We start from the raw sequence: 16,095 nt of genomic DNA, 5'->3' as shown, positions 1-16,095 counted from the left end.
TAGCCAGGATAGTCTCGATCTCCTGACCTCGTGATCCACCCGTCTCGGCCTCCCAAAGTGCTGGGATTACAGGCTTGAGCCACCGCGCCCGGCTAAATCTGATTCTTTAACCCACTTCCAAATTATAAAAACTGAACTTATTTCACATTTACTTCTTTCAAAGAATCACTCAACATCCTACACTAATCTTTCATAAAATAGATTTTGTGATCAAGTAAGTCTGAGGAATACAGAACTTAGCACAGTTGGCCCTGTGCAGTGGGTCACGCCTGTAATCCCAGCAATTTGGGAGGTCAAGGTGGGTGGATCACTTGATATCAGGAGTTCGAGACCAGCCTGACTAACATGGTGAAACCCCTATCTCTACTAAAAATACAAAAAATTAGCCAGGCATGGTGTCTGTAATCCCAGCTACTCGGAAGGCTGAGGCAGGAGAATCACTTGAACAAGGGAGGTGGAAGTTGCAGTGAGCCAAGATTGTGCCACTGCACTCCAGCCTGGGTGACAGAGCAAGACTATATCTCAAAAACAAACAAACAAAATAACACAAACAAAAACAAAAAAAACTTAGTACAGTTTATCAGTTTCTTTCACAAGCTATTTACTCATGTATTTATTCATCCTTTTATTCTGGGAGAACATCTCGAGGGACTAGTTTTCCACAAAACTACCCATCTTGGTAGTGTGTCATCATGGGCAAATCACTTTACCTCTTTGAAACTAAGTTTTCCATTCTACGTGTCAGACTAAAGATATTCTAAAGGTCCCTTCAGCTTTAAAACTTCCTTGATATGGGCCCTACCTCCATGCCAAATCCAGGCATTTGTGCTACCACTATGAGATTGCTAAGGATAGCCTAAGATTTTCTGAAAACCATTTATTCATTCATTCATGGAATATTTATTTATTTATTTATTATTATTATTTTTTTTGAGACAGAGTCTCGCTCTGTCGCCCAGGCTGGAGTGCAGTGACCAGATCTCAGCTCACTGCAAGCTCCGCCTCCCGGGTTCCCGCCGTTCTCCTGCCTCAGCCTCCTGAGTATCTGGGACTACAAGTGCCCGCCACCTCGCCCGGCTAGTTTTTTGTATTTTTTTTTTTAGTAGAGACGGGGTTTCACCGTGTTAGCCAGGATGGTCTCGATCTCCTGACCTCGTGATCCGCCCGTCTCGGCCTCCCAAAGTGCTGGGATTACAAGCTTGAGCCACCACGCCCGGCCGGAATATTTATTTATTAATTGTCAAGCACTGTGTTAGGTTCTGAAGATAAAAAGACAAAACATAAATAAGACAAATAACAAACTATCTGCCCTCTGGAGGGGTGACGTATATGAACTGATGATTTAAAAAATACATAAGAGAGGAGTAGAAATATGCATAGGTAATACAGACACATGTGAACTGATGATTTTTAAAAATCTCAGTAAGAGAGAAGTAGAAACAGTTATAAGTAATAAAGACTCATGGAGGAACTGCCTCCTATTTGTGGGAGTTATGTAAGGCCTAGTTGGAGAGAGAACACCCAATCTGGGTTTTAAGGGATGAGACAAAGAAAGGGAAGCTATTCCAGGCAGACAGTATACAAGAACCAAAGAAAGCATAGGGAGTTTAAGCAGCATAATGTCTGCAGTGATCTACGAGAGTTTGGCATTGCTGGAATATAAAGTTAGAAAGTTCAAGGCAGGTGACACTGAGCATAACATTGGAGGTGTAGGCAGGGGCCAAATGTTGAGGGCATTCTCTGTCAGATTCTTGAACTTCATCGAAGTGTGTCAGAGATGAAGAGTTGGAGCCGGTGGAAGATTTGAAGCAGGGAAATGACATGTTCACAGCTGCATTTTATACTGTTGTGTGGAAAGTAGACACAGAGAGACAGGGAGATAAGTCTGGAGACCACTGAAGGTGTTCAGAGGCGAGGTAATGAGTGCCTGGACCAACAGAATAATGGGAAAGCAGAGAAAGGAATGGATTTGAGAAGTATTTAGTATTTAGTAAGTGTAATCTGCTCAGTCTGGTGATTGATTAGATGAAGAGGGCAAAGGAGAGGCCATCACCTTCTTGTTTGGATGATTAAATATTTGATGTCAGTATAAGAGGAGGTGCTACTTTATGGAGAAAAATGAAGTGATTTGATTGGTTTTGAACCTGCTCAGTGTAAGGTCTCTCTAAGACATTTGCAGATATCTTAAAATTTGGAGTTGTTATACCACAACCCCATTCTGTGCATCAAACTCAAATGGAGGTTTCATTTTGTGTAGAGGACTCTCATTTAAGGACTACTCCATATTGCTATTTATTTGATTTAGGTTGTTGGAATATTGCAAATAAATGGCAATTTTATTTTTAATAAAACATGAATATCAATTAAAATCATAAATAATTTTAATGTACTCTTATTTAACCACAGAATTATGAGGCAGGCAATAGTGTTTATACCTAATGGTTTAAGTCTTGTTGTTTTTAAGAGTACAGTCAGCCCAGAGCAAGACTCTGTCTCAACAACAACAAAAAAAGGGTACAGTCAGTCTTCTGTATCTGTGGATTCTGCATCTGTGAATTCAACAAAAAATTCCACAAAGTTCCAAAAACCAAAGAACTTATCACACACCAAGTACTACATTGAGTTCACATGAATTGATGTGTAGGTATTGTATTAAGTATTAAAAGTAACCTAGGGCCGGGCGCGGTGGCTCACGCCTGTAATCCCAGCACTTTGGGAGGCTGAGGCGGGCGGATCACGAGGTCAGGAGATGGAGACCATCCTGGCTAACACAGTGAAACCCCGTCTCTATTAAAAACACAAAAAAATTAGCCGGGCGTGGTGGCGGGCTCCTGTAGTCCCAGCTACTCGGGAGGCTGAGGCAGGAGAATGGCGTGAAATTGGGAGGCGGAGTTTGCAGTGAGCCGAGATCGCGCCACTGTCCTCCAGCCTGGGAGACAGAGTGAGACTCCGTCTTAAAAAAAAAAGAAAAGAAAAAAATTTAGCCGGGTGTGGTGGCGGGCGCCTGTAGTCCCAGCTACTCGAGAGGCTGAGGCACGACAATCGCTTGAACCTGGGAGGTGGAGCTTGCAGTAAGCCGAGATCGCGGCACTGCCCTCCAGCCTGGGAGACAGAGTGAGACTCTGTCCCCCAAAAAATAAATAAATAAGTAAATAAATAAAAATAAAAGTAACCTAGAGATGATTAAAGTATACAGGAAGATATGTGTAGGTTAGATGCAAATACTATGCCATTTTATATAAGGAACTTGAGCATCATTGCATTTTGGAATCTGCAGAAGGTCCTGGAACCAATTCCCCATGGACCCCATGGCACTATATGTATTGTTGAAAGAAAATAAACCTATACCCACTCGTGTAGATTTATTTTTTTTACTAGTACGATCAAACATAATTTAAAAAGTCTTCTTTTTACCAAATCCTTAACATCTGCGTAGATGAATTTAAAAGATTATAAATCGGCTGGACGCAGTGGCATACGCCTATAATCCCAGCACTTCGGGAGGCCAAGGTAGGCGGATCACCGGAGTTCAGGAGTTTGAGACCAGCCTGGCCAACATGGTGAAACCTTGTCTCTACTAAAAATACAAAAATTAGCCTGGCGTGGTGACAGCACATGCCTGTAGTCCCAGCTACTTGTCCAAGTACTCGGATGGTTGAGGCAGGAGAATCGCTTGAACCCAGGAGGTGGAGGTTGCAGTGTGCCAAGATGGTGCCACTGTACTCCAGCCTGGGCGACAGAGTGAGACTCCGTCTCAAAAAAAAAGAAAAAGAAAAAGAGATTGTAAATCTGCTTTTCTGAACTTCATAGATTGCCAGTTGTTCCAAGTTCTGCAATACCTCAAAGCCAAGAAACTAACTCCTCACTTTCCCAGCTGTCATGGTGAACTGAATCATTTTCTACATGGCTCTTCTCATTTCTTTCTGAATGCACTATTTAAAGCATTCCAGCTGAATAGATTCTGCAGGATCTTTCTATGGGTTAGGAATATGGTCTGCATAGGAACTGGCCCAAATATTCCTCACTGGAAGTTGGTATCAGCATGAACCAGATCCGGGTGTCTGGGGCTCTATCAGCAAGTAGGTCTACACATACTGGAAGCAGGTGACGGGAATGTTAAAGGAAAAAGGGACTGATGACAGATGAGAAATAATAAATTCAAGAAAAAAGTCTCTTACCAGGCTCTTGTTGTATTTTGTGGTTGTTTTTAAACCAAGTGATCTGAGGCTCGGGGGCACCATTAGCATGACAGTCTAAAGTGGTGGAACTGCTGATGGCCACTGTGTGATCACTGAGGTTTCGCAGGAGGTATGGTGCTTCCTGATCTAGTGAAGAAAGAAAGGCAGCTGTGATTACTCGTCAACTTTATTCTCATATTTTCTATGCATATCAACATTTAAAATATACAGAGAAACAGCAAAACTCAACTATTAGGTTTCATTTGCATTTTGTTCACTTTCTTTTCAATCATTAACCTGCTGCTTCCACTTTAATAAGATGCTACAATAAATTGAAATTTATTACAACACAGTGAAATCAAGGACTAGATTTTGTATTTTTAGATTTCAATACAAAGGCTTTTGCCTAGCTAACTAGTTTCCTTCCTTTTTTTGAGAGAAGCTTTTCTAAAACTCAAGGATTTTGCATAATAGTTCAGGAGATATAAATAAAAAACATGATTTTGTGTATAGTCTTTTTTTTTTTTTCTTTTTTTTTTTGAGACGGAGTCTCGCTCTGTCGCCCAGGCTGGAGTGCAATGGCCTGATCTGAGCTCACTGCAAGCTCTGCCTCCCGGGTTTATGCCATTCTCCTGCCTCAGCCTCCTGAGTAGCTGGGACTACAGGTGCCCGCCACCGCGGCCGGCTAGTTTTTTGTATTTTTTAGTAGAGACGGGGTTTCACCATGTTAGTCAGGATGGTCTCAATCTCCCGACCTCGTGATCCGCCCGTCTTGGCCTCCCAAAGTGCCAGGATTACAGGCTTGAGCCACCGTGCCCGGCCTTGTGTATAGTCTTGTAATGAATTTTTATATATAGTGTTGTAGTGATAGGCTAATACAATTTTGTGTGTTTTTATTGATGTATTTGTGGGGGCGTGTTTGTGTTACTCAGCTGTCAGTAACCTAAGTTGTAAGGCAGTAGACCAAACAGGAGAATTTCTTGAACTTTGAAAGCTTTATTGGTTCTTTCCTTCCTCCATTCCCTTCCCAAATGCAAGCAACCAAAGAATTAATTCAAGAGGCAGAGGCACAGATTTGTAGTTTTTGCACTATATAATAGTACAAATATTGTATTTTATATTATTTTCTCTTAAAACATACAAATATGATACAATACAATTTATTTTAATAAAATGCCAACCAATATAGTACAACAAAATGAATTCAATACATTAAGATGCAATACATTACAACATTAAAATCCCACATAAGAACAGCAGTACCCCCCAGGCCCCAATGAGTACAGTATATCTCTAATGAAGTAGTCAGTCAGTCCTGCTGATGTGTATACGTTCTATTAGGAGGGTACTGGCTTGGTAGCTAAAGCTTCCAAGGTAAAAAATACAAACAACTCCTAATATCTTTCCCACCCTCCCAAGTCATTCCTTTCCCCTCTTGTTGGAAATCCTGGAACAGAAATCAAAAGAGTTTTGGCATAACTGACATGTTCTCTGTTACTGTCTTCAATTATACAGTATGAGCTTTCTCTGCCCATTTTCGATTTCCTCATCTTAGTGTACTAAAACTGTGAAGGCAGCTTAGGAGTGATGACGATGCTACAAAGATGATACATTGCAATGGCCTTGATTCCATGTCCCTGCAGGGTTCTGCCAAGTCCCCAAACCTTTCTCTTTTGAGTCCTGCAGGGCAACTCTCAGGATTAGCATTTGTTAAAGCAATTTAGAAATCCCAGGTTAAAATGTGTATTATCATATAACTTTTATAACATTGTTGAAGAAGTATATCATGGCAGGGTTACTACCTGTTAGGAGAAACAGATTTCTCAATAAATTTTGATTTCTAGAGCTTATCATTAGTCTTCTCATTTTGTAAAAAATGAAATCTGAAGGCAAAAAAAGTGTGTTGAAGGAAGTGCTCTGATATATAAAAACTTCTTCAAACTGGTGTGGAATGAATGATAGCAATGATCCTTTTGCCTCTTTGAGCATGTCTTTCCTATCTTGTCTTGCCCCCTACGCAGAACCATTACAATATTTCTGTTTTTGCATTGGGTGCTATCTGTCAAACAGCTTTTCCTAATTGAAACTGCAGTCCTGTTTAAAACCTTTGATTCATGACTACTTGTACATGCTTGCTCATTACAATTTTGACATTTTTTTTTACATAGTAAAGACCCGAAACATATCAGCGAAACATGACAAGATCATAAAGAACCGTATCATATTATTTTTTAGTCTCTTTTACGGTGGCAAGCCAATTTTGAAATATCTTATTTAAAACTCAGACCCAATTCACTGAGTTATACTTTTAATAGCTTCCTCAGCACACTATTTCCCATGCATTAATATGATAAAATAATCTATCACTGCCCATAGGTCTTATAAAAAGGAAGTCTGAATATAGGGCCCACAACACTAAAATAGTTTTTCTAGCTACAAAGTATAACATCATCAACACAGACACGATTTGGACTCCCTGACAGGTGGATTAGAAAACGGTGTTTAAAGAGAGGAGAACATTTTAACATAAATGTCATTAAGAATTTCAAAGGCCTTATTTGTACTACACAAACTTCAGATGAGAGAAGCAGCAAAAAGACTGCAGAATGTACATGGGACTCTCAATTAAATACAAGGTTCACATAAACATTCTGAAATGTACAGTAATACGCATTTTTCTTTGTACCCATTTCTGAAAAATGTTCTATGTTAAAAGTCTCATTTTTGGCTAGTTTCTAAATGATCAATCAACCCAGGAATCATATTTTGTCAATTCTTACTTTATACATTATATATAATCTATTTTGACATTTTGAATAAGGATGGTGTGTTGAACCCGTATTTCAAAACCTAAGTTACTTAATGGAAGTAGGTAGTGGCTTTCCAAAATTTAACAGTGTAGCTGATCCCTTCAAACTGAGAAAATCAGAATTAACAGACATTTCTGCTGGTTATCAGTAGCCAAAGATAGCTGCCCACCAGGTTATTTTACTTTTCAGTGTTATGGCCCCAGAGATCTGCCAGGTCACATACATACACAGCTTCTATCCTCCGTTTGGAATGGGGACTGAGGAACCAGCCTCACACCCCCTATTCCATTTCAATTATTCCCCATTTTAGGCTCCTTTTTTCTTCTTCCCCCCACCCCCTCTGTTATCTTCACTTCCCTTCATATCCCAGGGTAACGTACCCCTAGGGTAACTAATAAAAACCAAAACCCACCCAAAAGTTTCTTTAAAAAAAAAAAAAAAAAGACTCTCCGGAAGGATTAATTACACAGTGAACAACCAATACTCTATGGAATTCTTATACTCATCTCTTGGAAGTTCTTAAAATCATCTTTTGTAAATACTAACATCCTCCCCTCCCCACAAAAATTGCAACAGAGGGAAGGAAATGGTAGGTTTTGCATGTCCAATTCACCATTTTGTTTTCATAAGGATCCCTCAATCATCCTATTTGCTTTTTTAATGTTAGCAATTATTAAGGTCCCCACGTTCCATGGTATTAAGGCATTGTTTCCTGAAGGAACACAGTAACTTATAATGAACAAAGACACCAGGCCAAAGAGCCATAGGTAAAATTTCAAGATACAATTGATTTTTCTTTCCTTTGGGCTGACAACTTCCAGGTTACTAATTGTTTTCAGAGCATTTGGGGCTCCATAAAACTGGCATTCTGGGGAAATGCTATTGTTTACTCTTTCACCTTTGACAAAAGCAATTCCCACGTGAAAGACAAGTTTAGCCGTGGGACAGAGTCTGTTACCTAAAGGAGGAAACAGTCTGGTGAGTTCCCAAGCTTGAGAAGTTGTCATATTGTCACCTCCTATTGAACTGTCCAGCCACTGTGTTTCTCAGCCATGGCTATTTTGGTCATTATAGTTTTTTTTTTTTTTTTAAATAGTTTATGCAAGTCACATATAATGATCAATCATAAATAAAAACAACAGAACAATGCATATTAAATTGGTGAAAAAGTCATTTTCCCTCAAATGCAAGCTTAAAACAAGAAATTACAACTTCTCTTGATTTGAAACTGGTGTGTATTTTAAAAATTACTTTGAATTCTGCTTCTACAGTTTTGTCGTTTCTTAATCCCCATAAAAATCCTATTAACATTTGCATATGGGGAAAGTGGACCTTTTTAATGGGCAAATTTTAAATTTACATTTAGAAGAATGCGTTAAATCTCTGGTTACAATAGCCTTTATTTCCTTGATAAATTGATTGTGGTACACCTTTGAATTACTGTCATTTTAACATGATAGAGTTCCTTAAAATAATAACCAGAGGACAGGAATATTTAAAATTAAGGCATGATCCACTTTCTTTCAGGTGCCATCAATAGCTGTGCAGTGCAGTCAGAGACAGCAAGGAGCAGACCCTTTGCTAGGCTAGTCTACTGTGGCACTAACTGCATAATTACCTGGATCGCATGAAAGGAGGGAGGGGAAGTTGATTTGGATGGACTCTTATAATTCACACTGCGATAAACCTTTACTATCTCTGAATTACACCAACATCTTGCACCCCTGGGGCCCATTTTAGAAGCTCCAGTTCAAGATTAATGTGCTTAATGTAAAAAAAAAAAAAAAAAAAAGCATTTTCAAATAAATAAGCATTATAACTTGCTATCCAGGTGCTATTTACAAATCAAGAGCGGATGAAATAGTCCAAAATAAAACCAGGCAGAAGTCCAACAGAGTCTCAAATTCAACTGTACTCATTCTGAGCTGGAAAATTAACTTATTCGTGTCCATCTTTGGCAGAAACCAGCATTTGTTTAAATTATTCAGTTTGTGCAGCTTCAACACTTAAAAATAAAAAGAGGTTGGCATCAAAATGGAAGGAAAGGATCATCCAAAGTTGTTGTTTATCAGGCAGGAGAAAACAGCAAGAGCAACAAACACAGAGAAGGCAGTGCAGGGATCCTCCAAATCCAAACGTGCACCAAGTCGGCCCCCCGGAGCAGCCCCCTCGGCCTGAATGGGGGGACCAGAGCTGGGGCCTGGGGGTCTCATTATTACTGCTATCATCTCCGAACTCATTTTGGGAGGAGCATCTCCTCTGAGCCTGAAAGTTAGCAACAGTGACAATAAATCAAGATGGTATGAGACAACTGTTACTTTTTAATGAGTCCTTTAATGTTTTACATTACTTTGTGTGGTACAATCATTCCTTGTGCTTTTAAATTTGGAGATCCGAGAGAAAACAGCCTTTTTGTTGCAGTGCTCACCTCTGATTGTAACTTCTTTCTTCTGGAGGATTTCTTCCCCTGTGTATACATTCCTGGCTCTGCAGGCATAGGTGCCTGAATCTTCCAGGGAAACATTCATGATGGTAAGATTAAGAGTGATGGAGTGCTCCTTGATGGCCATTTTTTGCTTGCTAATACTGTAGTGCATTGTTCTGTTATTAACTGTCCGCAGTAAAATCCAAGTAACATCTCTGTATAAGAACTTGTTAACTGTGCAAGACAGTTTCAGGTCCTCTCCTTCTGTCGGCATTTTTTCCAAGTTAACGTGAAACCCATTTGGCACATCTATAAAATAAGAATAAAGAATTTCAGTTCACAGAAAAATCAGTGTCTTTTAATGAGATATTCAAAGATCTTAAGAATCATTTGTGCACAAATTCTCTCAGCATCAGCATTAAAAAGAATGAATATTTAGGGTAAATGAGCAAACATAGCAGGTGGGAATCAACTAAGTTCATTCCATCAGAAGTGAGGTAGGACATGCAAAACAGGAGAGATATTAGGATGCATTTTCTCTTGATTTACCTGAAGTTACTCTTCAAAGTGGCATGTTTTTTCCAACTTGGGTGTTTCTTTTTTTTTTTTTTTGAGTCAGAGTCTCGCTTTGTTGCCCAGGCTGGAGTGCTGTGGCATGATCTCAGCTCACTGCAACCTCTACCTTCAGGGTTCAAACTATTCTCCTGCCTCAGCTTCCAGGGTAGCTGGGATTACAGGCATGCACCACCATACTGGGTTAATTTTTGTACTTTTTGGTGGGGGCGAGGTTTCACCATGTTGGCCAGGCTAATCTCGAATTCCTGGCCTCAGGTGATCCATTCTCCTCGGCCTCCCAAAGTGCTGGGATTACAGGAATGAGCCACTGTGCCCGGCCTCATTTCCTATTTTTAAAATCATGCACAGTACTAGTACTGGCAAGTGACACTGGCAAGTGGGCAAAATAGTGAAGTAATATAAGAGCAATTCGTCCTAAAAAGCAAAGGCACACTTATGGTCAAACTTATCCAAAACAGTTTGCAAACAAGTGAAAATAGGAAGTCCTAGGTAAAGTGCCAATCAATTCCACTTTAGTCCTAGCCTTTTGCAGTGAGAAGTAACTGTTATTCACTACCCTCCTCGTGCTCCTGTCCCAGATTACTTGCCCTGGTCCAGCAAAGACCACAGTGGGCCAGTGGCACAGTGGGCCAGAGAGGAGCCCGCTGATTTACTCAGGACTTCTTTCATAGGGATGGTTCTACTCAGACCTGAGAGAGCAAAGATTTCTTCTGAAAATGTGGACAACTAATCTGGAAGAGTTGCCAGATTCTAAAATGGGGCTGATAGAGCGGTAAAGAGAATAATTTTAAAAACCAAATTTACTCTCAAAAATATTTTAAACACGTTCTGAAGGTGGCTATATTATTAAAAGCCATTTTCTCCAATGTCGATTTCCAGCTAATCTTCGTGAAAGGAAAGTTAAGTCTTGGGACGCCAAAATCACGAAGCTAAAGGGAAAAGTCAAGTTGAGAACTGCTTAGCACAAACCTGCCTCCCACTCTCTTCAAAGTCATCCCTCTGCTCTCTGAGATAAATGCATACCTGATTGCCTCCTTTGGAAAGGCTAATCAGAAATTCAAAAGCACAGAACTCCCCTATCTATGACCTGGAAACCCCCTCCCCACTTTGAGTTGTCCCGCCTTTCCCGGCGGAACCAGTGTACATCTTACATATATTGATTGATGTCTCATGTCTCCTTGAAATGTATAAAACCGAGCTGTACCTCAGTCGCCACCTTGGGCACACGTTGTCAGGACCTCCTGAGGCTGTGTCACAGACATGTGTCCTTAACTTTGGGAAAATAAACTTCCTAAATTGACTGAGACCTGTCTCAGATATTTTGGGCACCTTCATCCCCATCTCCCAGGTGTCTCTGTCAACACCCCATGAGCTCTTCCCCTCTGCATGTCTCACCTGGGCCATCAGTCCACTTTGGGGCTGAGAGTTCCTTAGTATCATTTGGCCAATCTCACGGGAGGATTTTAAAAAGTCTGCCGGCCCTGAACTGAGCCGCTCTCAAAACCTTCCCATTGCTTATTACCAGTGGTGTATCTGCATTTGAGCAAAGAATTTGGGCCAACATCTTACAAAGTGCTTTGAAGATGAAAAGCATTATGTTATGCTATTATTATTATTATACTTTGCACACAAAGCTATAAAGAAACCTTTAAACGTTAAGGGGACAATAGTCCAAAATTAGATATCATATCAACTCTTTCCTAAATCTCACTTTGCTTGTTTTTCTGATTTTTCTGAGCTTTGGCTTTATTATAAAGTGTCACGTCTGAAGAAATGCCAAAGTATTCATTTGGAACCTGGGAGTGGGGCGTAACAGTGGCTTACGAAGCCGTCAGTGGCTGAGGAGAGAGGATACCAGTGGAGGTTTTCCTGCTTTTAAAACGAAAATCTAAGAATGTGCCAGAAGATGCAGGAGGGGCAGCTGACAGTCACTTTTAAGATAACAATAAGGTGTCAGAAATAGTTGCTCTAATTCAGCATCTTTTTGTATTTGGGACATTTTCCAAGCATGAGGAGTAAAACATCAGCCATCAACTTTTACACAGATACTAGAGCAGAGGTATTGTGCACTGGTTGCCATCAGCTCTTACAAGACCACAGACTTTCCATTTATGAGCTCTCATCCTAGTCGGTAGAACCCAAGTGAGCCCAAGTAACACCATTGAGATCGTGTAGAGAGTTTCTATTTACTTTAGTGATTTGAAACTTCCTGTGGAAATAGCTCACAGGTTTCCTGATGGAAGATTTTGTTTATCTTTGCCAAGCACCACCAGGAATCTCAAAATAAAACGCATTCAGTGACATTGGGAAGCCAGGGAGATAAAGCAGTGCTGTTCCTGTTTCACCCGCAGTAATTGCTAACACACCCATAGTCATGCTGAGTGCCAGCCAAACAGCAAAAACACACACATAGGAAAAGCAAAGAACCAAATTCGTTTTGAGGCCCGTTTCTTATATAGGGGACATGGTCACTGAAGCTAATTTGTTACGTTATCAGACAGCCTCTTAGAAATGACTATTCCTCAGTCTCACCCCTTTGGTATTCTCTTTTGATCCATGGAAGACGATAAATAAAATGTCCTCAACTATTTAATGAACCCAGAGGGATTTTTCTCCTTAATTCATGTTGATTTTTTTTTAGTCTGAGTACAAAAACAGACCCAAGAAAGAATTGCCTTCTAACCCTCAAAGTGAAAACAAGAAATCTTCCCACACTTAAGTATCTGTGGCGAATTCAGCACAGTCATCATCATTACCAAATAATACTCATCCATCTAACATATTATCACATCCATGGCATCTTATGAGGTGTCATGGAGAAGAATCAACCCTTGCTCAGAAGAGGCATTCGACCCAGGGTTAGATGACAGTGTAATCTATTTATAAAGGTGCATACTTGGGGGTAGATATTTCAACTCAATTGGATCAGGCATGTGCATTAAGTTCATGAAAGGGACAAGCATAGGAATTTAAAAGGATGCCAGGGATCTCATTTGTTGGGTAAAAAAATAAAGAAGGCTCTACTGCCACTGAGGAGTGGAAATAACATTATTTAAAAAGAGAGTGAACGGTTACCAGGAAGCTCTGCTTGTTTCAAGTGGATGCTATGTATAAGTGCGTGCCAAAGCTTGGAGTCGCAGCAGTCAAGGATTCTAATGGCCACAGTTTACCACTTTCATCAGTTTGGAAGGCAACTCAAAGTCTTTTTGTTTTTTGTTTTTGTTGTTGTTGCTGTTGTTGTTTTGAGGCAGGGTCTGACTCTGACACTCAGGCTGGAGCGTGGTGGTGCCATCATGGCTCACTGCAGCCTCGACCTCCTGGGCTCAAGTGATCTTCCCACCTCAGCCTCCCAAGTAGGTGGGAATACGGGCACATGCCACTAGGCCTAGCTAGTTTTTGTACTTTTTGTAGAGACAGAATTTTGCCATGTTTCCCAGGCTGGTCTCAAACTCTTGTGTTCAAGCGATCTTCCCATCTCAGCCTCCCAAAGTGCTGGGATTTACAGGCATAAGCCATTGTGCCTGGCCCCAAGTAATTGTATTTTAAAGAAGGGACAACATGATTGAAATGAGGACTAGTAAAGATCCAAATCTAGATAAGCAGAGCATTAAAATTTCAGACAGGCACTTTTAAAGCATTACCCTCACTGAGTCAAGTATAAACACTGAACAAATATATGTTCATTTTTTTCAAAAAATAGGCATATGAGGTACAACATTCCTGAGTCTTTATGCTCATCTCTAGTGACAAAGATTTGAGTAAGAAAAATATAATAATTATTTAAAAACTAATAATGAATGTAAGCAAGTTAACCTAATATCACAATCAAAACTAGAACTTTTCAGGACTGGTAGAAAAGGATTAAGGGAAAGTATATTCCAGGCAATGAGGGCTTGGTTGGCTGAACTTGTGTCAGTTTTAAGATTAAAGCTCTTGGATTTCTAGAGGAAAAGAACTGTGAGCTTCAAGTAGGTATGTCTGGATTGAATTCTCATTGTTCTTTTGGACCCTGTCCAATATGGATAAGCCTTGGGATCTAGAAGAGGTTTCTACCCCGCCATGGTTATACATTGTACAATATGGTGAGAGGTAGGAGGGAATTTCCGCCTGAATTCAGCAGGTAATCACCTTTATCAACTTGGACTCTTTCAGCAACAACACCATGGGTAGAAATATGATGCAGCGATGAGACTCTGGGCTAGCCAGATGTTGGTGCTGTGACTAATGCTAGGCATCAGTTAGCTTTCCTTGGGAACACTGATTAATAAGGAAGTGAGCATGATGTTCCCTCTTCTCTTGGTACATCCTCTTCCAGTACTGCCCTCAGACCCAGGCAAGAAGGGTCCCTGTCGCAGCTCTGTTCTGGTCATAGCTCGTCCCACAATGTGAAGAGTTTATGGGGCCAAGTGAGCATGCCTACCCGCAGCCTGTGTCACTTCATTCCTGTATCATGCTCCAAGTCCCTGGGATCTCAGAATTCCCTAGAAGGCTGATTGAAATCTGCTTCTAGCTTGGCTCTTCCCTAGGTCGGGCCTCCTGAGCTCAGACTGCTTGTCAGTTTTCACACCTTTGGGTCTGTCCGAGCAGTGGCCAAGGGAGACTGTCTGTGAAGGGCATGGGCAGAGCTCAGATGTGTGGGCTGGGAGACATCACACATGGTGCATGGCCCCTTGCAGTGTGGACAGGGTAAGGGGTGCAGAGGGGAGGTGGGTGATTTAGTTTTTCTGCACCGCCAGGTGCTGCCACAGTCTACTCTGGAATCGGAGTAGTCTCAGAGCTCTAAATTGATCCTGACCTCTCAGGTCATCATGAAAGTATGTTTGTCCATAGGGGGCTAAAACATATTTGATGGCTTGTTTGCTTGATGTAGAACTTGTCAGTAGTTAGACATACGGTTTGTGGGCCTCCACTGGTACTCTTGTCTTGGCTCTGAAAATGTCAGGGCAAGCCTGTTCTCTTCTCTCCACCTATTCAAATCCCACCTTCCCTCTACCTACTCAGGTCCTGCTTCCTTCTCAGAGGCTTACAGCTGCACTGTCCAATATGGTACCTGTGAGCCTCATGTGGCTTTTGAGCACTTGAAATGTGGCTACTGTGTCAGAGGAACCGAAGCATATTCAGTTTGTTTGATTTTATTTAAATTGATTTAAGTATAAAAACTGAAGCAGTGTAATATTTTTTAAAATACTGATTACATATTGAAATCACAATAGTTCGGATATATTGGGTTCAATAAAATTAATTTTACTTTAAAAAAAACATGGTTACCAGAAAGTTTTAAATGGTATTTGTGACTTATATCTCTATTGGACAGTGGTGGCTTTAGAAAGCAAGCTCATCTGTCACATGACCTCCACACATAAATTTTGATACTAGGATGTATGTAATTTAACATTTCTTCTTTGTTTCCTTGGTGTTAGAACTGTGTTCCTAGAAAGACAGGACTTCATTGATGCTCCTCCCAGTGCTCAGTAGAGTTGAACTGTACCGTTTAACAGTGCTCATTAAACTGTTACAAAGTTATTGAATGTTCAGAATGAAACAGGAATTGTTCAGTCTTTTGTATTCTAAATCAGACATACTCTGACTATGGGTTGAGACAGTAACTTGTTTCCAACCAGATATAAAGGACAGTGCAAACCTTTGTATTTAATTAGTCCAAATCTTCTGAGTTTTATTAGAGCACCAATCTGTGTGAAATCTCCATCTGAATCCTTCTCTAACTAAAGGCCGTGTCCTATTTGGAATGGATGCAAAGATGACTTCTCTTCCACTTCTCTAACATAAGAGACAGGGACTGAGTTGGCCTAGAGCAGCTCTGCTATGCACCTCTCCAAATCCCATTTGCTCATCTGGAAAACACAAGAGCTATGATGCAGAACAGCCTCTGGAATCCCTGCCAGCCCTGATGTTCTGTGAGAATCTACTCAGGGATGTCTCCCATGGCACAGCTTCTCTGGGGCTTGGTTAACTTGCCAGAGGCTCCTGTGATCTGACAATGCATATGTATCATGGAATTGGACCTGTCTGTTTCTTTCTGGAGACCTTCTGGCAATTTCTGCAGCCTGCCCCGTTTAGTAAGAAGTTTCCAGAAAGTTGGCCTACT

The 16,095-nt window shown here is 40.7% G+C and overlaps 1 protein-coding gene across 1 annotated transcript in view; it reads right to left on the bottom strand.

The window, feature by feature from the left end:
• The window catches only part of LOC105524018 (vascular endothelial growth factor receptor 1), a gene marked incomplete at its 5' end in the record, with an annotated part of 163,356 nt that overhangs the window by 83,072 nt on the left and 64,189 nt on the right, over positions 1–16,095 (bottom strand). The window contains 2 exons of the mRNA XM_011959103.1: positions 4,179–4,325; positions 9,417–9,722. Coding sequence (XP_011814493.1) covers positions 4,179–4,325; positions 9,417–9,722 — 453 coding nt within the window. The remainder of the gene's footprint in view (positions 1–4,178; positions 4,326–9,416; positions 9,723–16,095) is intronic.

This window comes from Colobus angolensis, unplaced genomic scaffold, assembly GCF_000951035.1.
Source record: "Colobus angolensis palliatus isolate OR3802 unplaced genomic scaffold, Cang.pa_1.0 Scaffold113, whole genome shotgun sequence".
Lineage (NCBI taxonomy): Eukaryota > Metazoa > Chordata > Mammalia > Primates > Cercopithecidae > Colobus > Colobus angolensis.
This window is presented reverse-complemented; position numbering and strand designations above follow the sequence as displayed.